This window comes from Poecilia reticulata, chromosome 21, assembly GCF_904066995.2.
Source record: "Poecilia reticulata chromosome 21, P_reticulata-male-v2, whole genome shotgun sequence".
NCBI classification, from domain to species: domain Eukaryota; kingdom Metazoa; phylum Chordata; class Actinopteri; order Cyprinodontiformes; family Poeciliidae; genus Poecilia; species Poecilia reticulata.
In genome coordinates, this window is record NC_088850.1 from 607,501 (window position 1) to 623,531 (window position 16,031).

Here is a 16,031-nt window from a genome sequence, read left to right on the forward strand (position 1 = left end):
AACCGCGGTGGTCACCTCGCCGTCCACCAGGACCTGGAACGGAGCGACGCTGCACTTCAACCACCAGCAGCAGGATAAAAGCATTTATGACTGTTTTCATGTTAATTTATTCCAGGATCATTAAAGCGTTGCTGTGATATCGTGACTCTCTCCCATCATCATGTCCTCCAGATGTTCCAGCTGAAACTCCAACATGTCGCTGGGAGAATCCGTCCAGCTGGTGGAGGAAGTGACTTCATTCCTGCTGCTGACAAACAGAACCGGCGGAGCAGCCAGATGTGACGCTGATTAAAGACTAGAGTCAGAATAAATCAGCTGTCAGGAATCCTGCTTTTACCGCCGTTACGTCATTTACTGCTTTAATGACGAGAATTCCTGCTGGAACATCAGGACCAGCTTGGAAAACATGTTCCCTGAAAGTGAAGAGGTTTAATTACTCCTGGGCTCGTTAAATCACACGCAGTCAGACGAGACTTTGTTCTTTAATAGTCCCGTCTTCTCTACCAGAACCGGCTGATCCGCTCACAGACCCGCTCTGCAGAACCGCTGCCGGCACAAATATCTGCAAACTAAAATTACATCTAACTGAAAACTAAAGTCAATATTTGCTTCAGATTAGGGAAAAAGTCCCAATTTAGGAAAAACTTTAAACCCGATTTCTGCAAAAATGAGAACTGATAAAAATATTTACTGTAAAAGTGATGAGCTTTCACCAGCACAGTTCAGAACCGGACCCAGACCCGGGTCGGGCTGGCGCTCACCTCCATGGTGGGGCCTCCGGCGGCCATCCTGTAGGTGACCCTGAACTGCTCGACGGGGACCTCTGGTGGCATCCAGGAGGCTCTGAAGGAGTACTGCGTGACCTCAGAGGTCACCAGGTCGGTGGGCGGGCCCAGCTCGGAACCAGAATCCTCTGGAGGCAGAGCGAGCGGAGTGAGCTGTACGCCGTCAGGGGGAACCTTCGTTCCACGGCCCCGTCCTACCTGGGCCCTTCACGCTGTTGCACAGGTTGCTGGACAGGTCGTCCACGATGTCCAGCAGGAAGCGGAAGTCGGCCACGTTGTACATGTGGATCTCGTCCGGGTCGGTGGCGATGGAGCGCAGCTCGTTCTCGTCGGCGTTCTTCACGCCTGCGGGGAACACGATGAGGGATCTGCTCTGCCTGGCCGCAGGAAGCGGGCGGAGAGCGGGCGGCGGCGCTCACCGACGGCGTACAGCTCGATGCCGCTGTCCCTCAGGCTCTGGGAGCTCACGATGATCTCATCCTGCGACTTCCCGTCGGTGATCAGAACGCCGATCTTCCGGGAGTCGGGACGCATCCCCACCGACGGCTGGAAGCTTTTCTCCAGGATGAAGCGGAGAGCCATTCCTGTCCGGGGAGCAGAGGCCCAACGGGTGAACTTACAGAAAAACTCCGTCTACGCTGCTCTACAGGTCATTATGCTCAACCAATGAGAAGGCAGCATTTATCAAACTAGGAAGTTCCTAAAACATCACGTCTGAAGCAGAAAACTGAACTTAACACGCACTTCCCTTTCGACAGATTTGGGTTTTCTATCTTAAAATGGAACCTGGAAAAGGAACTTCCTGATGCTAAACTCGTTGCCATGGTCACTGACGGTGCCAACATGGCAAAAAATATCAGATTAGATTAAAATTGGGATTTCCACCTGCAACAGACTGGCAACCTGTCCAGGTGACCCTGCTTCTCACACGAAAAGTCTCGCTGGAGAGGCAGCAGCACCCCACAAGGGTCAAGGGTGTAAGAAAACGGATCAACGTATTTCCACTGGTAGCTAGCTAAAAGCATAATAACGTTAACGCTAAAGCACTGACCATAAACATTAGCTCTGCTAACGCTGAAGCGCTGCACCAACATATTTAACTGACGCTAACGCTAAAATGCTACAACATATTTAACTGAAGCTAACGCTAAAACGCTACACCAACATATTTAACTGACGCTAACGCTAAAATGCAACACCAACATATTTAACTGAAGCTAACGCTAAAACACTACACCAACATATTTAACTGACGCTAACGCTAAAATGCTACAACATATTTAACTGAAGCTAACGCTAAAATGCAACACCAACATATTTAACTGACGCTAACGCTAAAATGCAACACCAACATATTTAACTGAAGCTAACGCTAAAACACTACACCAACATATTTAACTGACGCTAACGCTAAAATGCTACAACATATTTAACAGAAGCTAACGCTAAAACGCTACACCAACATATTTAACTGACGCTAACGCTAAAATGCAACACCAACATATTTAACTGAAGTTAACGTTAAAATGCTACACCAACATATTTAACTGATGCTAACGCTAAAATGCTACACCAACATATTTAATAGAAGCTAACGCTAAAATGCTACACCAACATATTTAACTGATGCTAACGCTAAAACGCTACACCAACATATTTAACTGACGCTAACGCTAAAACGCTACACCAACATATTTAACTGAAGTTAACGCTAAAATGCTACACCAACATATTTAACTAAAGCTAACGCTAAAATGCTACACCAACATATTTAACTGAAGCTAACGCTAAAATGCTACACCAACATATTTAACTGAAGCTAACGCTAAAACGCTACACCAACATATTTAATAGAAGCTAACGCTAAAACGCTACACCAACATATTTAACTGAAGCTAACGCTAAAACGCTATACCAACATATTTAATAGAAGCTAACGCTAAAGCACTGACCATAAACATTTGCTCTACTCTCTGAAACTGAATTTTTTATTTAGACCAATGATCAAAACTGTTAAATGAAAATATTGTGATAATTTTGGGTCCATGTCATCGAGATCCAAGCAGAAATATTATATTTTGAAGGTCTTTTATTTTGAAGGTCTGAAGGAAGCCGTCTCAGGGCATTCAGCATCTTCATCTGGCTGTCAAACTGCAGCAGACTGGAAAGATCATTGTAAGTGGTGTTGAGCAGAACCGGCAGTGCCGGTCCAAACGGGGAACAGGTTAACTAGACGAACCAGAACATCCAGAACAACATCCGGGTCGTAATTAACTCACAGAGGAAATAAATCACCGCCATAAAACTTCCTGCGTCGCTATAAAACCAACACGTGGCAACATTTAACACCTGGTTCTGCTTGGAGCCAGAACTTCCTCTGCTTCACTTCCACCGAGTCAGAACCAGAACCAGACCAGGAGCCGGGTCAGAGAGGCGGCGCTGCAGGGCCCATAGAATCTGGTCCAAAACGCTTCATCCACGGTTCAGCTCTAAACCCACCGTCCTGGACTGGGATGGTGAACCATCGTCCTGAACCATCCCAGTCCAGGACGGTGGGTTTAGCACTAACCCCACCGTCCTGGACTAGTTTGGTTTTAATGTCAGAATTCTGACATTAACGCTAAATTGTTAAAAAATAACATTTTTAACATAAGTGGTAAAATTCTGGTTAATTTCAAGATTTGTGCATAAACATCAAAACCCTAACCTGAAATTAGAATGTTGAGATTAAAGTTACATTTTGAATTTAAAGTAGAAACTTTAAAAAAAATCTGCACTTTAAGATTAAAGTCAAACTTTAAATCAAAAATTCTCACGAGTCGGAATTTTCAAAGCCTTTTTTCAGTAACCTGTTCAATAAATCCCATTTTTCCATCAGTGGAAGCATTTTCCAGATGTTCCCTCCCAGATGTTCCCTCCCCAGGTGTTCCCTCCCCAGGTGTTCCCTCCCCAGATGTTCCCTCACCTGTCATGGTGTTCCCTCCCAGGTGTTCCCTCCCAGATGTTCCCTCCCCAGATGTTCCCTCCCCAGGTGTTTCCTCCCAGGTGTTCCCTCCCAGGTGTTCCCTCCCCAGGTGTTCCCTCCCCAGGTGTTCCCTCCCAGGTGTTCCCTCCCCAGGTGTTCCCTCACCTGTCATGGTGTTCCCTCCCAGGTGTTCCCTCCCCAGATGTTCCCTCCCCAGATGTTCCCTCCCAGGTGTTCCCTCCCAGATGTTCCCTCCCAGGTGTTCCCTCCCAGGTGTTCCCTCCCAGGTGTTCCCTCCCAGGTGTTCCCTCCCCAGGTGTTCCCTCCCAGGTGTTCCCTCCCCAGGTGTTCCCTCACCTGTCATGGTGTTCCCTCCCAGATGTTCCCTCCCCAGGTGTTTCCTCCCAGGTGTTCCCTCCCAGGTGTTCCCTCCCAGGTGTTCCCTCCCCAGGTGTTTCCTCCCAGGTGTTCCCTCCCAGGTGTTCCCTCCCAGGTGTTCCCTCCCAGGTGTTCCCTCCCCAGATGTTCCCTCCCCAGGTGTTCCCTCCCCAGGTGTTCCCTCCCAGATGTTCCCTCCCAGATGTTCCCTCCCCAGGTGTTCCCTCCCCAGATGTTCCCTCACCTGTCATGGTGTTCCCTCCCCAGGTGTTCCCTCCCCAGATGTTCCCTCCCCAGATGTTCCCTCCCCAGATGTTCCCTCACCTGTCATGGTGTTCCCTCCCCAGGTGTTCCCTCCCCAGGTGTTCCCTCACCTGTCATGGTGTTCCCTCCCCAGGTGTTCCCTCCCCAGGTGTTCCCTCCCCAGGTGTTCCCTCACCTGTCATGGTGTTCCCTCCCCAGGTGTTCCCTCCCCAGGTGTTCCCTCCCAGGTGTTCCCTCACCTGTCATGGTGTTCCCTCCCCAGGTGTTCCCTCCCAGGTGTTCCCTCACCTGTCATGGTGTTCCCTCCCAGGTGTTCCCTCCCCAGATGTTCCCTCACCTGTCATGGTGTTCCCTCCCAGGTGTTCCCTCCCAGGTGTTCCCTCACCTGTCATGGTGTTCCCTCCCAGGTGTTCCCTCCCAGGTGTTCCCTCCCAGGTGTTCCCTCCCAGGCGTTCCCTCCCAGGTGTTCCCTCCCAGGTGTTCCCTCCCAGGCGTCCCTCCCAGGTGTTCCCTCCCAGGTGTTCCCTCCCAGGCGTCCCTCCCCAGGTGTTCCCTCCCAGGTGTTCCCTCCCAGATGTTCCCTCCCAGGCGTCCCTCCCCAGGCGTTCCCTCCCCAGGTGTTCCCTCCCAGGTGTTCCCTCCCAGGTGTTCCCTCCCAGGTGTTCCCTCCCAGGCGTCCCTCCCCAGGTGTTCCCTCCCAGGTGTTCCCTCCCAGGCGTCCCTCCCCAGGTGTTCCCTCCCAGGCGTCCCTCCCCAGGTGTTCCCTCCCAGGCGTCCCTCCCAGGTGTTCCCTCCCAGGCGTTCCCTCCCAGGTGTTCCCTCCCAGGTGTTCCCTCCCAGGCGTCCCTCCCCAGGTGTTCCCTCCCAGGTGTTCCCTCCCAGGTGTTCCCTCCCAGGCGTTCCCTCCCCAGGCGTTCCCTCCCCAGGTGTTCCCTCCCAGGTGTTCCCTCCCAGGCGTCCCTCCCCAGGTGTTCCCTCCCAGGTGTTCCCTCCCAGATGTTCCCTCCCAGGCGTCCCTCCCCAGGCGTTCCCTCCCCAGGTGTTCCCTCCCAGGTGTTCCCTCACCTGTCATGGTGTTCCCTCCTTTGTACGGCAGATTGTTGACGGCGTTCAGCAGTGACTCTCGGGTCGCATGTGCGTTCAGGTGCCACTCGGTTCTCGGGTCGCCGCTGTACTGGGCCAGAGCTGCAGGACAAACAGAACCAGGTGTTGACACCGTGACCCCTGACCCCTGAGCATTTCTATGCAGACGTCTTTCGGCTCTTTTGATCCCATTTAGTCTGAGAAGCTGCTGAAATGTTGAAACCGTAAAACTTCAGCAGCTACATTTCATTTCCTTTGGGATCAATAAACTGGGATTATACTGGGATTATACTGGGATTATTCTGGGATTATTCTGTTATTATTCTGTTATTATTCTGGGATTATTCTGGGATTATTCTGGGATTATACTGGGATTATTCTGTTATTATTCTGTTATTATTCTGGGATTATTCTGGGATTATTCTGTTATTATTCTGTTATTATTCTGGGATTATTCTGGGATTATTCTGGGATTATACTGGGATTATTCTGTTATTATTCTGTTATTATTCTGGGATTATTCTGGGATTATACTGGGATTATTCTGTTGCTCCGAAATGTTGCCAAGCGTCAAACGGCGGCGTGAAGCGGTTACCGATCTGGACGTTGTTGGGGCCGATGTCGAACACGCCGACCATGCGGGCGATGAAGCTGCGGATGGTTTTGAAGTTGATGCGTCCGATGCTCCAGGAGCCGTCCACCAGCAGGACGATGTCGGCCTTGGCCGGCGTCCGGCACTGGTTGTCTGCAGAGACACGAGGCGGGCCGGCGTCACGCGGGCCGACCAGAACCGGCCAGTCCATCGACCAGAACCGGTCCATCGACCAGAACCGGCCAGTCCATCGACCAGAACCGGCCGGTCCAACAACCAGAACCGGCCGGTCCATCGACCAGAACCGGTCCATCGACCAGAACCGGCCAGTCCATCGACCAGAACCGGCCGGTCCAACGACCAGAACCGGCCAGTCCATCGACCAGAACCGGCCGGTCCAACGACCAGAACCGGCCAGTCCATCGACCAGAACCGGCCGGTCCATCGACCAGAACCGGCCGGTCCATCCGGTCCATCGACCAGAACCGGCCGGTCCAACGACCAGAACCGGAGCTCAGAGGATCTCAGCCACCATGTTGGATCATTCTAAAGATTTTCATTCGTCTTTAATGAGACGTTTCCCCTCTGATCTGTTTAAACTGTCTTCACTGCACGGTAGTGTCTGAATAATGCTGTGGGATTTTTGCAATCCTTCTCCTGACTGATACATTTGTTCAATCAGATGTTTGGGAACTTGTTTTCGGTTTAGCTAGTGAAGCTAGAAATGACGCCTCTCCCTCTCATGCTACGGCTGATTTTAGACATGATCTGACACCATCTAGTGGTTGGAGTGTGAACTACACGTTTCCTGGTCGTCTCCATAAATATATAGAACTGGCCAAACACAATATTTCTATTTACCGTGAATCGGGATAAAAGCGTCTGGGACAGATTGCAGTAAGCTGAAACACTGCAGGACCAACATATGTTCATATTCAGTTTGTAAAACTGATTTTATGGAGCGCGAAGCGAAGGGATTCAATTCAGGTCTGGTGATGAATGAAGAGCTGCTTAAAGGGCCGGCGCAGGGCGTGAAGACTTATTCTGGCCGTCTATCGTTTCTGTTCCTCCCTCTGCTGTGTTGGTTTTCCAGCTGATTATCGTCTCATTAGAGGCGAGAAAAGCTTAGAACTGATCTGGTTCTAATGACGGCGTCCTGCTGAGCTCCACCGCGTCGGATCGGTTCACGTGACGAGAAGCGACAGAAAAGAAGAAGAAGAAGAAGAAGCTGCAAATCACAACCAATCACTTTACAGACAGTAACATCATATAACAGCAGCAGTTCATGTTGCTGCAGCAGGTCATGTTGCTGCAGCAGGTCATGTTGCTGCAGCAGGTCCAGTGAGTCCAGCAGGTCGGCTGCGTTGTTTTCCTGCGGCGGCGGCGGCGAACGCTCGGCGCTCCTTCAGCCACCTGCAAGAGGAAAAACATCGGCTCGTCCCTCTGCGGGACGGCTCGCCGCCGGCGTTAGACGCAGCGCTGCCTCCGGCCCTGCAGGACCGGGCGCCGCTGGAACAGAACCAGCAACCCCACAGTTTCCTGTGAGTTTCCTGTGAGTTTCCTGACAGCAGCAGCAGCAGGTCTGGAGCGTCTGACAGGAACTGGGTGCAGATCCAGCGGTTGAGGATCATCGAGCCACGTGAAACTATTCTGATCGTAAAAAGCTTTTACACACTCCTTCGGTTTTTCTACATGCTCTGCAAACAGACTGATGTCAAAACAAGAACATTTATGATTTTCAGCATTTTCCACTAATAAAAATCTGAAAAGTGTTGCATGCTTTATATTTGTCCCTCCTGAGTCGGAACGCAGCAGGATGCCTCCTTTAGGGCTTTTATCTGCAGACATTAATGAACCTGTGCAGGTAAATATCTACATGGTGGCTCAAGAAATGCTGACATACAACCTGAAGTGTAAAGAGTGAACATATTTATAGGCATTTTTACACTACACTTCTGTTTTTCTTAAACCTTAAGGTTTAGTAATTTCTGCCACTAGGGGCAGTATTTTGATTTGCTTTTTCATCTGACAGACAGATCAGATGAAAACCAGCCGTCTGAGATCGGCTTTAAGTCCTGGACGTTAACAAACTTTACGTGTGAAAGACAAATGAAATGCTGCATGTTTTTTGGCCCTACAGGGCTTCCATACATGAGGAGTGTTGAGAAATCCTCCATGTGCAGCAGCTCCCCTTCTGGACCAGATTAACTGGAGGGTAACAAAAGCCGCTTGTTCCAACGTAAATATGGAAACATGTCGTTTTTCATGAGGACCATTTGCTGAACGGATGAAGCCGTTTGTTCCATGAAAGATCAGGATGAGCTGATCATCCGAACAACGTTAAACATTACAGTCTGTCGCGCGAAATTCACATCTCACACATTTTTTAGCTCAAACTGCTTCTAAAAACACCCAGCGGCTTTTAGGCAGCGAGTCACACAGCCCGTCACCTAGCAACCCCAGGAGAGTTCAGCCCGTCACCTAGCAACCCCAGGAGAGTTCAGCCCGTCACCTAGCAACCCCAGGAGAGTTCAGCCCGTCACCTAGCAACCCCAGGAGAGTTCAGCCCGTCACCTAGCAACCCCAGGAGAGTTCAGCCCGTCACCTAGCAACCCCAGGAGAGTTCAGCCCGTCACCTAGCAACCCCAGGAGAGTTCAGCCCGTCACCTAGCAACCCCAGGAGAGTTCAGCCCGTCACCTAGCAACCCCAGGAGAGTTCAGCCCGTCACCTAGCAACCCCAGGAGAGTTCAGCCCGTCACCTAGCAACCCCAGGAGAGTTCAGCCCGTCACCTAGCAACCCCAGGACGGTACAGCCCGTCACCTAGCAACCCCAGCCCAGGAGAGTTCAGCCCGTCACCTAGCAACCCCAGGAGAGTTCAGCCCGTCACCTAGCAACCCCAGGAGAGTTCAGCCCGTCACCTAGCAACCCCAGGAGAGTTCAGCCCGTCACCTAGCAACCCCAGGAGAGTTCAGCCCGTCACCTAGCAACCCCAGGAGAGTTCAGCCCGTCACCTAGCAACCCCAGGAGCGTTCAGCCCGTCACCTAGCAACCCCAGGAGAGTTCAGCCCGTCACCTAGCAACCCCAGGAGAGTTCAGCCCGTCACCTAGCAACCAAAGCTGGGTTGCATTATGTTCGGTCAGCTGGTTTACCGCGACATTCTACATACAATGGCTGCTGGAAAAGCAGCAAGTTTTGTTGTTGACTTGCTGCTTTCTGGGTGGTTGTACAGGAAGCTCCACTAATGCTTTTCAAAGATGTACAGTTGTAAAATTGCAGCCATTTCTAGGTGAATGTAAACGTTGAGTTGGGGGCGTGGTCAGCAGCAGCTCTTTTAGATTTAAAGAGACAGAGGCCCTAAAACAGCTCGCTATGTGAGAATGGTTCTGTGCTGAAACTAACGAACGGGCTTTGTTTAGGCCACAGATTGACGCCAACCCGCTAGGATTAGGGTCAAAGAGCGTTCCAGATTATTCTGAAGGCAGAGCCTGAAATCTGCACCGAGTTTCAATCAGCAATCCCCAAACCTCGCCGACATCAACCGGCCTGACTGCTGGCCAGAGACAGGAAGTGAAGTGGCAGCGCCTGGTTCTGACAGGAAGTGGCGTGAGCAGGATGATCCGGTTTTACCAGAGGGATCCAGAGGCAGCGGTTCCGGTTCATCCATCAGCGTGGTTTTCTCCTCCCCGGCCAGCGGCGAGCTCACGCCGCCGTCAAACATCCCGAAAACAGCCACAGAGTACTGGGTTCCCGCCCTGCAGGGACACAAACGACATCACTTCCTGTTCCCTGGTTCAGAACCAGCTGGGCCCACTTCTTCAGCCTTCCAATCGGTTCCTGCATGATGCTGCCACCACCAGGCCTCACCATGAGGATGACCAGCAGCTCATCCGACCGTTTCATCAACAACTTTCAGGAAACGTGTTTGGAGTCAAAGCAGCTGTGAGGCACGGCGGTGGCAGCATCATTACAGGTGGAACAATGAGATATGGACACAGAGAGATGAGCCCACAGCTCTGACCTCTGACCTCTGCTGGACGACGAGCGAGCAGGTCTCTTCATTTGGAACGATTATTAAAACTACATGTTTATTAAACCGTCACGACAGTTTGACCTGGGACAAAAACAACCAATCACAGGCAGGGGGCGGGGCTTAGCGCTGTCAATCAAACGTATGCAGGCGCTGCTAAATATGCTAACGGAGGAGAAACCGCTCACTGCTGCAGAAGAACTGCGGCTATGCTAACTAGCCTTAGCATTCATGCTAGCTGCAGACTAACGGATAATTTCTGGATATTTAAAATGTTTTCCAGATTAAATGTTTATTACAGCTTAAAGTTTATTGATCTTTGAGAATAAAATCATCAATAATCACCACTGGAAGATGGTCTCAACTCAGCAACATTATCGTTTACAGCTCGTTCACCGTGTGGCTGAACTTATGACGCCTGCAGGTGAGCCTACCTGAGCTCCTCCAGAACCACCGTGTTGTCGTACGGACCCACCATCAGCTCCCCCTGGTCCACCGCGCTGCCAGAGGGGTGAAAGGTCACCCTGTAGCCCCGCACCTCCCCCGGAGCCGGGTCCCAGGAGACCCTGAAGCTGGTCTTAGTGGGTTCAGAGGTCAGCAGGTTCCTGGGGGCCTTGAAGGCCGGCACTGCAGGGGACAGAGGAGGACAGAGGAGGAGGCGTCAGGACAGAGGAGGACAGAGGAGGACAGAGGAGGACAGAGCAGGACAGAGGAGGACAGAGGAGGACAGAGCAGGAGAGAGCAGGACAGAGGAGGACAGAGGAGGACACAGGAGGACAGAGCAGGACACAGGAGGACAGAGGAGGACAGAGCAGGACAGAGGAGGACACAGGAGGACAGAGCAGGACACAGGAGGACAGAGCAGGACAGAGGAGGACACAGGAGGACAGAGCAACAGGAGGACAGAGCAGGACACAGGAGGACAGAGCAGGACAGAGGAGGACACAGGAGGACAGAGCAGGACAGAGGAGGACAGAGCAGGACAGAGCAGGACAGAGGAGGACACAGGAGGACAGTGCAGGACAGAGGAGGACACAGGAGGACAGAGCAGGACAGAGGAGGACACAGGAGGTCTCTGTGGACGTGTCTCTGTCTCTGTCTCTGTGGACGTGTCTCTGTCTCTGTGTCTCTGTCTGTGTCTCTGTGGACGTGTCTGTCTCTGTGGACGTGTCTGTCTCTGTGGACGTGTCTGTCTCTGTGGACGTGTCTCTGGGTGAGCAGGCTGAATCTTGGACCAACGTACGTGTCGTTCCTACTCCTTGCCTTGCTTTTCCGTCCCCGCGCTTGTAGACGGGCAGGACGGAGACGCTGTAGGACGTGTCGGGCTGCAGGCGCTTCAGGACGGTGGACGCCGCCGTCCCCGGCAGCTTCAGGACCACCTCTCTGCCTCCGTCCACGGGGACGTGCTTCAGACGGTAGTTGAGGACGCTCCCCAGAGCCGGTGTCCATGTGACCTTCATGGTCCGCTCCGTCTCATGGGACACCGTCAGAGACTTGGCCGCTGGAGACGCTGGGGACACAAACACCACAGATCCTCAGTCCAACTGATGAGGGACAGCTGTCCCCACCACCTCATGCTACGTAGATCTTTGGATAAAAGATCGTGACATCAATCTTTTATCCAAAGATCTACGCAGCATGTCCATCATGAGGCGTGTGACGACACTTACTGACACAACGTGACTCATATCAACATGAACTTTTCATTGATTTGGTATCTGTTAAATTACAGATCCATATGAAACCATGTCGCCGTGGAAACAGCAGCTCCAGGTTTTCTGACATGTTTAGCTGGTTAGCTTAGCATCGGGGTAAAGATGGAGAGCTAGCCGCTCTCAGACAAAGTACACAATAATTATTTATGCTAGTTTTATGCTGGAGCTACACTTGATGTTCCAATCAAACATGTTTCACTGCGTTAGCGCTGCGTAGCGCTACACTACAGCGCTAACGGTACTCTCCTCTATGCTAAATACTTAGCTCAAAGCTAAATGTTTAGCTTGATAAACATCCAGCTTCAAAGTAAAAACTTAACTTTCTACCTGGACATTTTATGTAGCTTCAAACTACATAATTACTTTAAAAACTAAATAATGAACTGAGATAAACATTTAGCTTCAAACTAAACATTTCTTTGAAACTAACCTTTGGAGTTAAATATTTAGCTTGCTAACTGAATGTTGGGTTTGAAGGTGTGACATTTATAAAATAATGAATAACATTGTAAATATATGACTTTAAAAATTAATCCCCAGTCTTTCATAAAAGGCTAAATAACGTAAATTATTGCTGATTTTTAACAGTTTTACAAATGACAGCTTATAAACCACAACTGGTGACATTTACACCATTAAATAATCAGCCATAATTCTCTTTTTCCTGTTGTTCGTCCGGATTGTGTCTCCTGACTCACCGAAGTTTAGAAAATAAAAATCTGTCTGTTTGTCTCTGGTGTAGGCTTAATGTTTGCTGTTCCTTTTTCTGGTTCCGGTAGCCTGAAGCTAAATATTTAGCTTGTTAATGTAACATTTAGCTTGTTAATGTAACATTTAGCTTGTTAATGTAACATTTAGCTTGTTAATGTAACATTTAGCTTGTTAATGTAACATTTAGCTTGTTAATGTAACATTTAGCTTGTTAATGTAATATTAGCTTGTTAATGTAATACTTAGCTTGAAGCTAAGTGTGCTACATTGAGCCGGCTAAACATTTAGCTTGTTAATGTAACATTTAGCTTGTTAATGTAACATTTAGCTTGTTAATGTAACATTTAGCTTGTTAATGTAATACTTAGCTTGAAGCTAAGTGTGCTACATTGAGCCGGCTAACCATTTAGCTTAGGGATAGCGTCCCTCTCACCGTCCGTGGTCTCCAGCCCGGTCAGCGGCTCGCTGTCTTTGTGGTCGTAGGCGGCGATAACAGACACTTGGTAGCGGGTCTCTGGACTCAGACCGTCCAGGACAGTGGACGTCTCGTCCCCTGGGACGGTTTTGTCCCCCTGCTCCCCAGAGAACAGGGACTTCCAGCGGACCTTGTAGGCCTGGACGTTTCCGGGCGCCGCTGTCCAGGTCGTCCTGAAGCTGGAGGCGCTGACGTCGCTGGTGACCAGGTTCTTCGCCGGCCCGGCGTCTGAAATGTTGATTTTTACCAAAGTTAATCAACGTCGGGCCTCAGGATTCACTTTTCAAAGAAAAGGGTCAGGCTTAGTTTGGCCCGGTGAAACTGTCCCCACATGCCAGATGTTTTCAAGCTTAGTCTCCCAGTTCCTCGGTGGCCAAGAACATTTTTAAAATCCATCGTCTCTTCAAAACAAAGGAACCAGTTAGATCTACTGGCAGATTAAAATATCTTTAAAATGGAAAGAATGATGTCAGAGTGGAGCCATGAACACCAGACAGAACCGGATCGACGTCAAGGTTTCTGGGTTTCTGCAGAACTTCTGCTGCTTCCTGAACACTGAAAAACACAGCAAGAAAAGATCCAAGAATGGGCCAAAACGGATCCAGTGGATCCAAAACGGATCCAGTGGATCCAAAACGGATCCAATGGGCCAAAATGGATCCAGTGGATCCAAAACGGATCCAGTGGATCCAAAACGGATCCAATGGGCCAAAATGGATCCAGTGGATCCAAAACGGATCCAGTGGAACCAAAACGGATCCAATAGAACGAAAATGGATCCAGTGAAAACCGATCCAATGATACCAAAATGGATCCAGTGGATCCAAAACGGATCCAGTGAAAACTGATCCAATGGAGCCAAAATGGATCGAATGGATCCAAAACGGATCCAGTGGAACCAAAACGGATCCAGTGAAAACGGATCCAATGGAACCAAAATGGATTCAATGAAAACAGATCCAAAGGAATCCAAACGGATCCAGTGAAAATGGATCCAGTGGAACCAAAACGGATCCAATAGAACCAAAATGGATCCAGTGAAAACGGATCCAATGGTACCAAAACGGATCGAATGGAACCAGAACGGATCCAGTGGAACCAAAATGGATCCAGTGAAAATGGATCCAGTGGAACCAAAACGGATCCAATGGAACCAAAACGGATCCAGTGAAAATGGATCTAGTGGAACCAAAACGGATCCAATAGAACCAAAATGGATCCAGTGAAAACGGATCCAGTGGAACCAAAACGGATCCAATGGGCCAAAACGGATCCAGTGAAAACGGATCCAATGGAACCAAAATGGATCCAATGAAAACAGATCCAGTGGAACCAAAACGGATCCAGTGGAACCAAAACGGATCCAATGGAACCAAAACGGATCCAGTGGAACCAAAACGGATCGGTTGAACGGTTGGATGAACTTTGCTGGGAAGCAGAATTCTGTGACAGGACGTTCGGACCAAAGGGTGTGAATACTTTTGCCAGGTTCTGTGGACTCCATGAAACTTTATTCAGAACCAGTTGTGATGTGAACAGGAGAACCAGAACCAATGGACCGGGTCCGGTGAGGAATGTTCTGGATGTTTCATCACTCAGTGGAAACTAATGACATCACTGTGCAGAACCCCAGACATGATCCTGACTGGGAGGTTTTCCGCTCCGCTGGACCCAGACGGTTCTGGAGGACGTCAGAGTTTCCGAGTCGGTCCGATCGGAGCGCCGAGCCGAGGAGCCGCTGAGGGAGCCACGTTTACTGCCTGCTGATAAAACCTGGGAATCTGTCGGGAACACGGGGATTCTGGCCCGCAGCGCTGTAATGAGACCCAGGTGAGGTTCTGAACGGGTCCGGACTCCGCAGTGAGAGCCTCCCGCCAGCAGGCTGAGCTCACCGGGCCTCATGCGGATCCAGAATCAGAACCTCCTGCTGCCATGTGGCCCAAACCCAGGAACACCTGGAAGGCCTCCTGGACCCTTCACAGCCAGATGGCCACCAGGGCGGCGCTGAAGGACGAAACGCCCAACTGAGGAACAAGGAGGCAGAGGAATGAGGTGTCCCTGCTAATCAGAGGCTAGCAGCGCTAACCCCAAAGCACTAATCACAAACAGTTGCTCCACATACGCTAAACGTTACGTCAAAGCTAATGCTAAACATCACCGAGCATTTAGCATAAGCTAATGCTAAAGCTCTGCACCAAGACAGCATTTAGCAGAAGCTAACGCTAAAGCTCTGCACCAAGACAGCATTTAGCAGAAGCTAACGCTAAATTGTTAACGTCAACTCAAATTACATTTGCCCTGGATTAAAATTTTCAATTGGATATTACGATTTACATGTTCTGCAATGCTGTTAGATATTGGATTTACATTTGGATCTGGTTCTTTTTTAATATTATTCCTTTTTTCTTCTCTCTCTTTCTTCCTCTCCTCACTCAGAGGAGAGGAAACAGCTGCTGCGTCTTCAAACTAAGAGCATGAATATAAACATCTAACCAGTTTCTGAGCCCAGCGCCCCCCCAGCCTTTATCCACTAATCTAAAACTTCAACACAGATACAGAATTTTATTCCGCTGAAAGTTTACAAAACAGGCAAAAAATGAGCACTTTTGAATTTATAAACTTTTTGAATTAATTTGAATTTAAAACAAATTAATTTGGGGGAAGCTAAGTTGACTAAATGTTAGCCAAATGGGGCCAGAAATTAGCTCCAGTATCACTGACTGAGCGCTAACACCTACTCAGCGCTAACACCTACTCAGCGCTAACACCTACTGAGTGCTAGCACCTACTGAGGGCTAACACCTACTGAGCGCTAACACCTACTCAGCGCTAACACCTACTGAGTGCTAGCACCTACTGAGGGCTAGCACGTACTCAGCGCTAACACCTACTCAGCGCTAACACCTACTGAGTGCTAGCACCTACTGAGGGCTAACACCTACTCAGCGCTAACACCTACTGAGCGCTAACACCTACTGAGTGCTAGCACCTACTGAGGGCTAGCACGTACTCAGTGCTAATACCTACTCAGTG

At 49.9% G+C, this 16,031-nt stretch overlaps 1 protein-coding gene across 6 annotated transcripts in view; it reads right to left on the reverse strand.

The window, feature by feature from the left end:
• The window catches only part of col12a1b (collagen, type XII, alpha 1b), a 104,175-nt gene that overhangs the window by 52,138 nt on the left and 36,006 nt on the right, over window positions 1–16,031 (reverse strand). For 5 of the 6 annotated variants that reach the window (XM_081602127.1, XM_081602126.1, XM_081602125.1 and 2 more), the window contains exons 12-21: window positions 12,957–13,226; window positions 11,341–11,607; window positions 10,532–10,724; window positions 9,698–9,822; window positions 6,071–6,220; window positions 5,458–5,577; window positions 1,205–1,369; window positions 984–1,130; window positions 762–913; window positions 1–33 (exon numbers count right to left, since the gene is read on the reverse strand). The exon at window positions 1–33 is cut by the window's left edge and continues 97 nt beyond it. In XM_081602127.1, the coding sequence (XP_081458253.1) occupies window positions 1–33; window positions 762–913; window positions 984–1,130; window positions 1,205–1,369; window positions 5,458–5,577; window positions 6,071–6,220; window positions 9,698–9,822; window positions 10,532–10,724; window positions 11,341–11,607; window positions 12,957–13,226 (1,622 nt within the window). The remainder of the gene's footprint in view (window positions 34–761; window positions 914–983; window positions 1,131–1,204; window positions 1,370–5,457; window positions 5,578–6,070; window positions 6,221–9,697; window positions 9,823–10,531; window positions 10,725–11,340; window positions 11,608–12,956; window positions 13,227–16,031) is intronic. The other variant, XM_081602128.1, reaches the window with a different exon arrangement.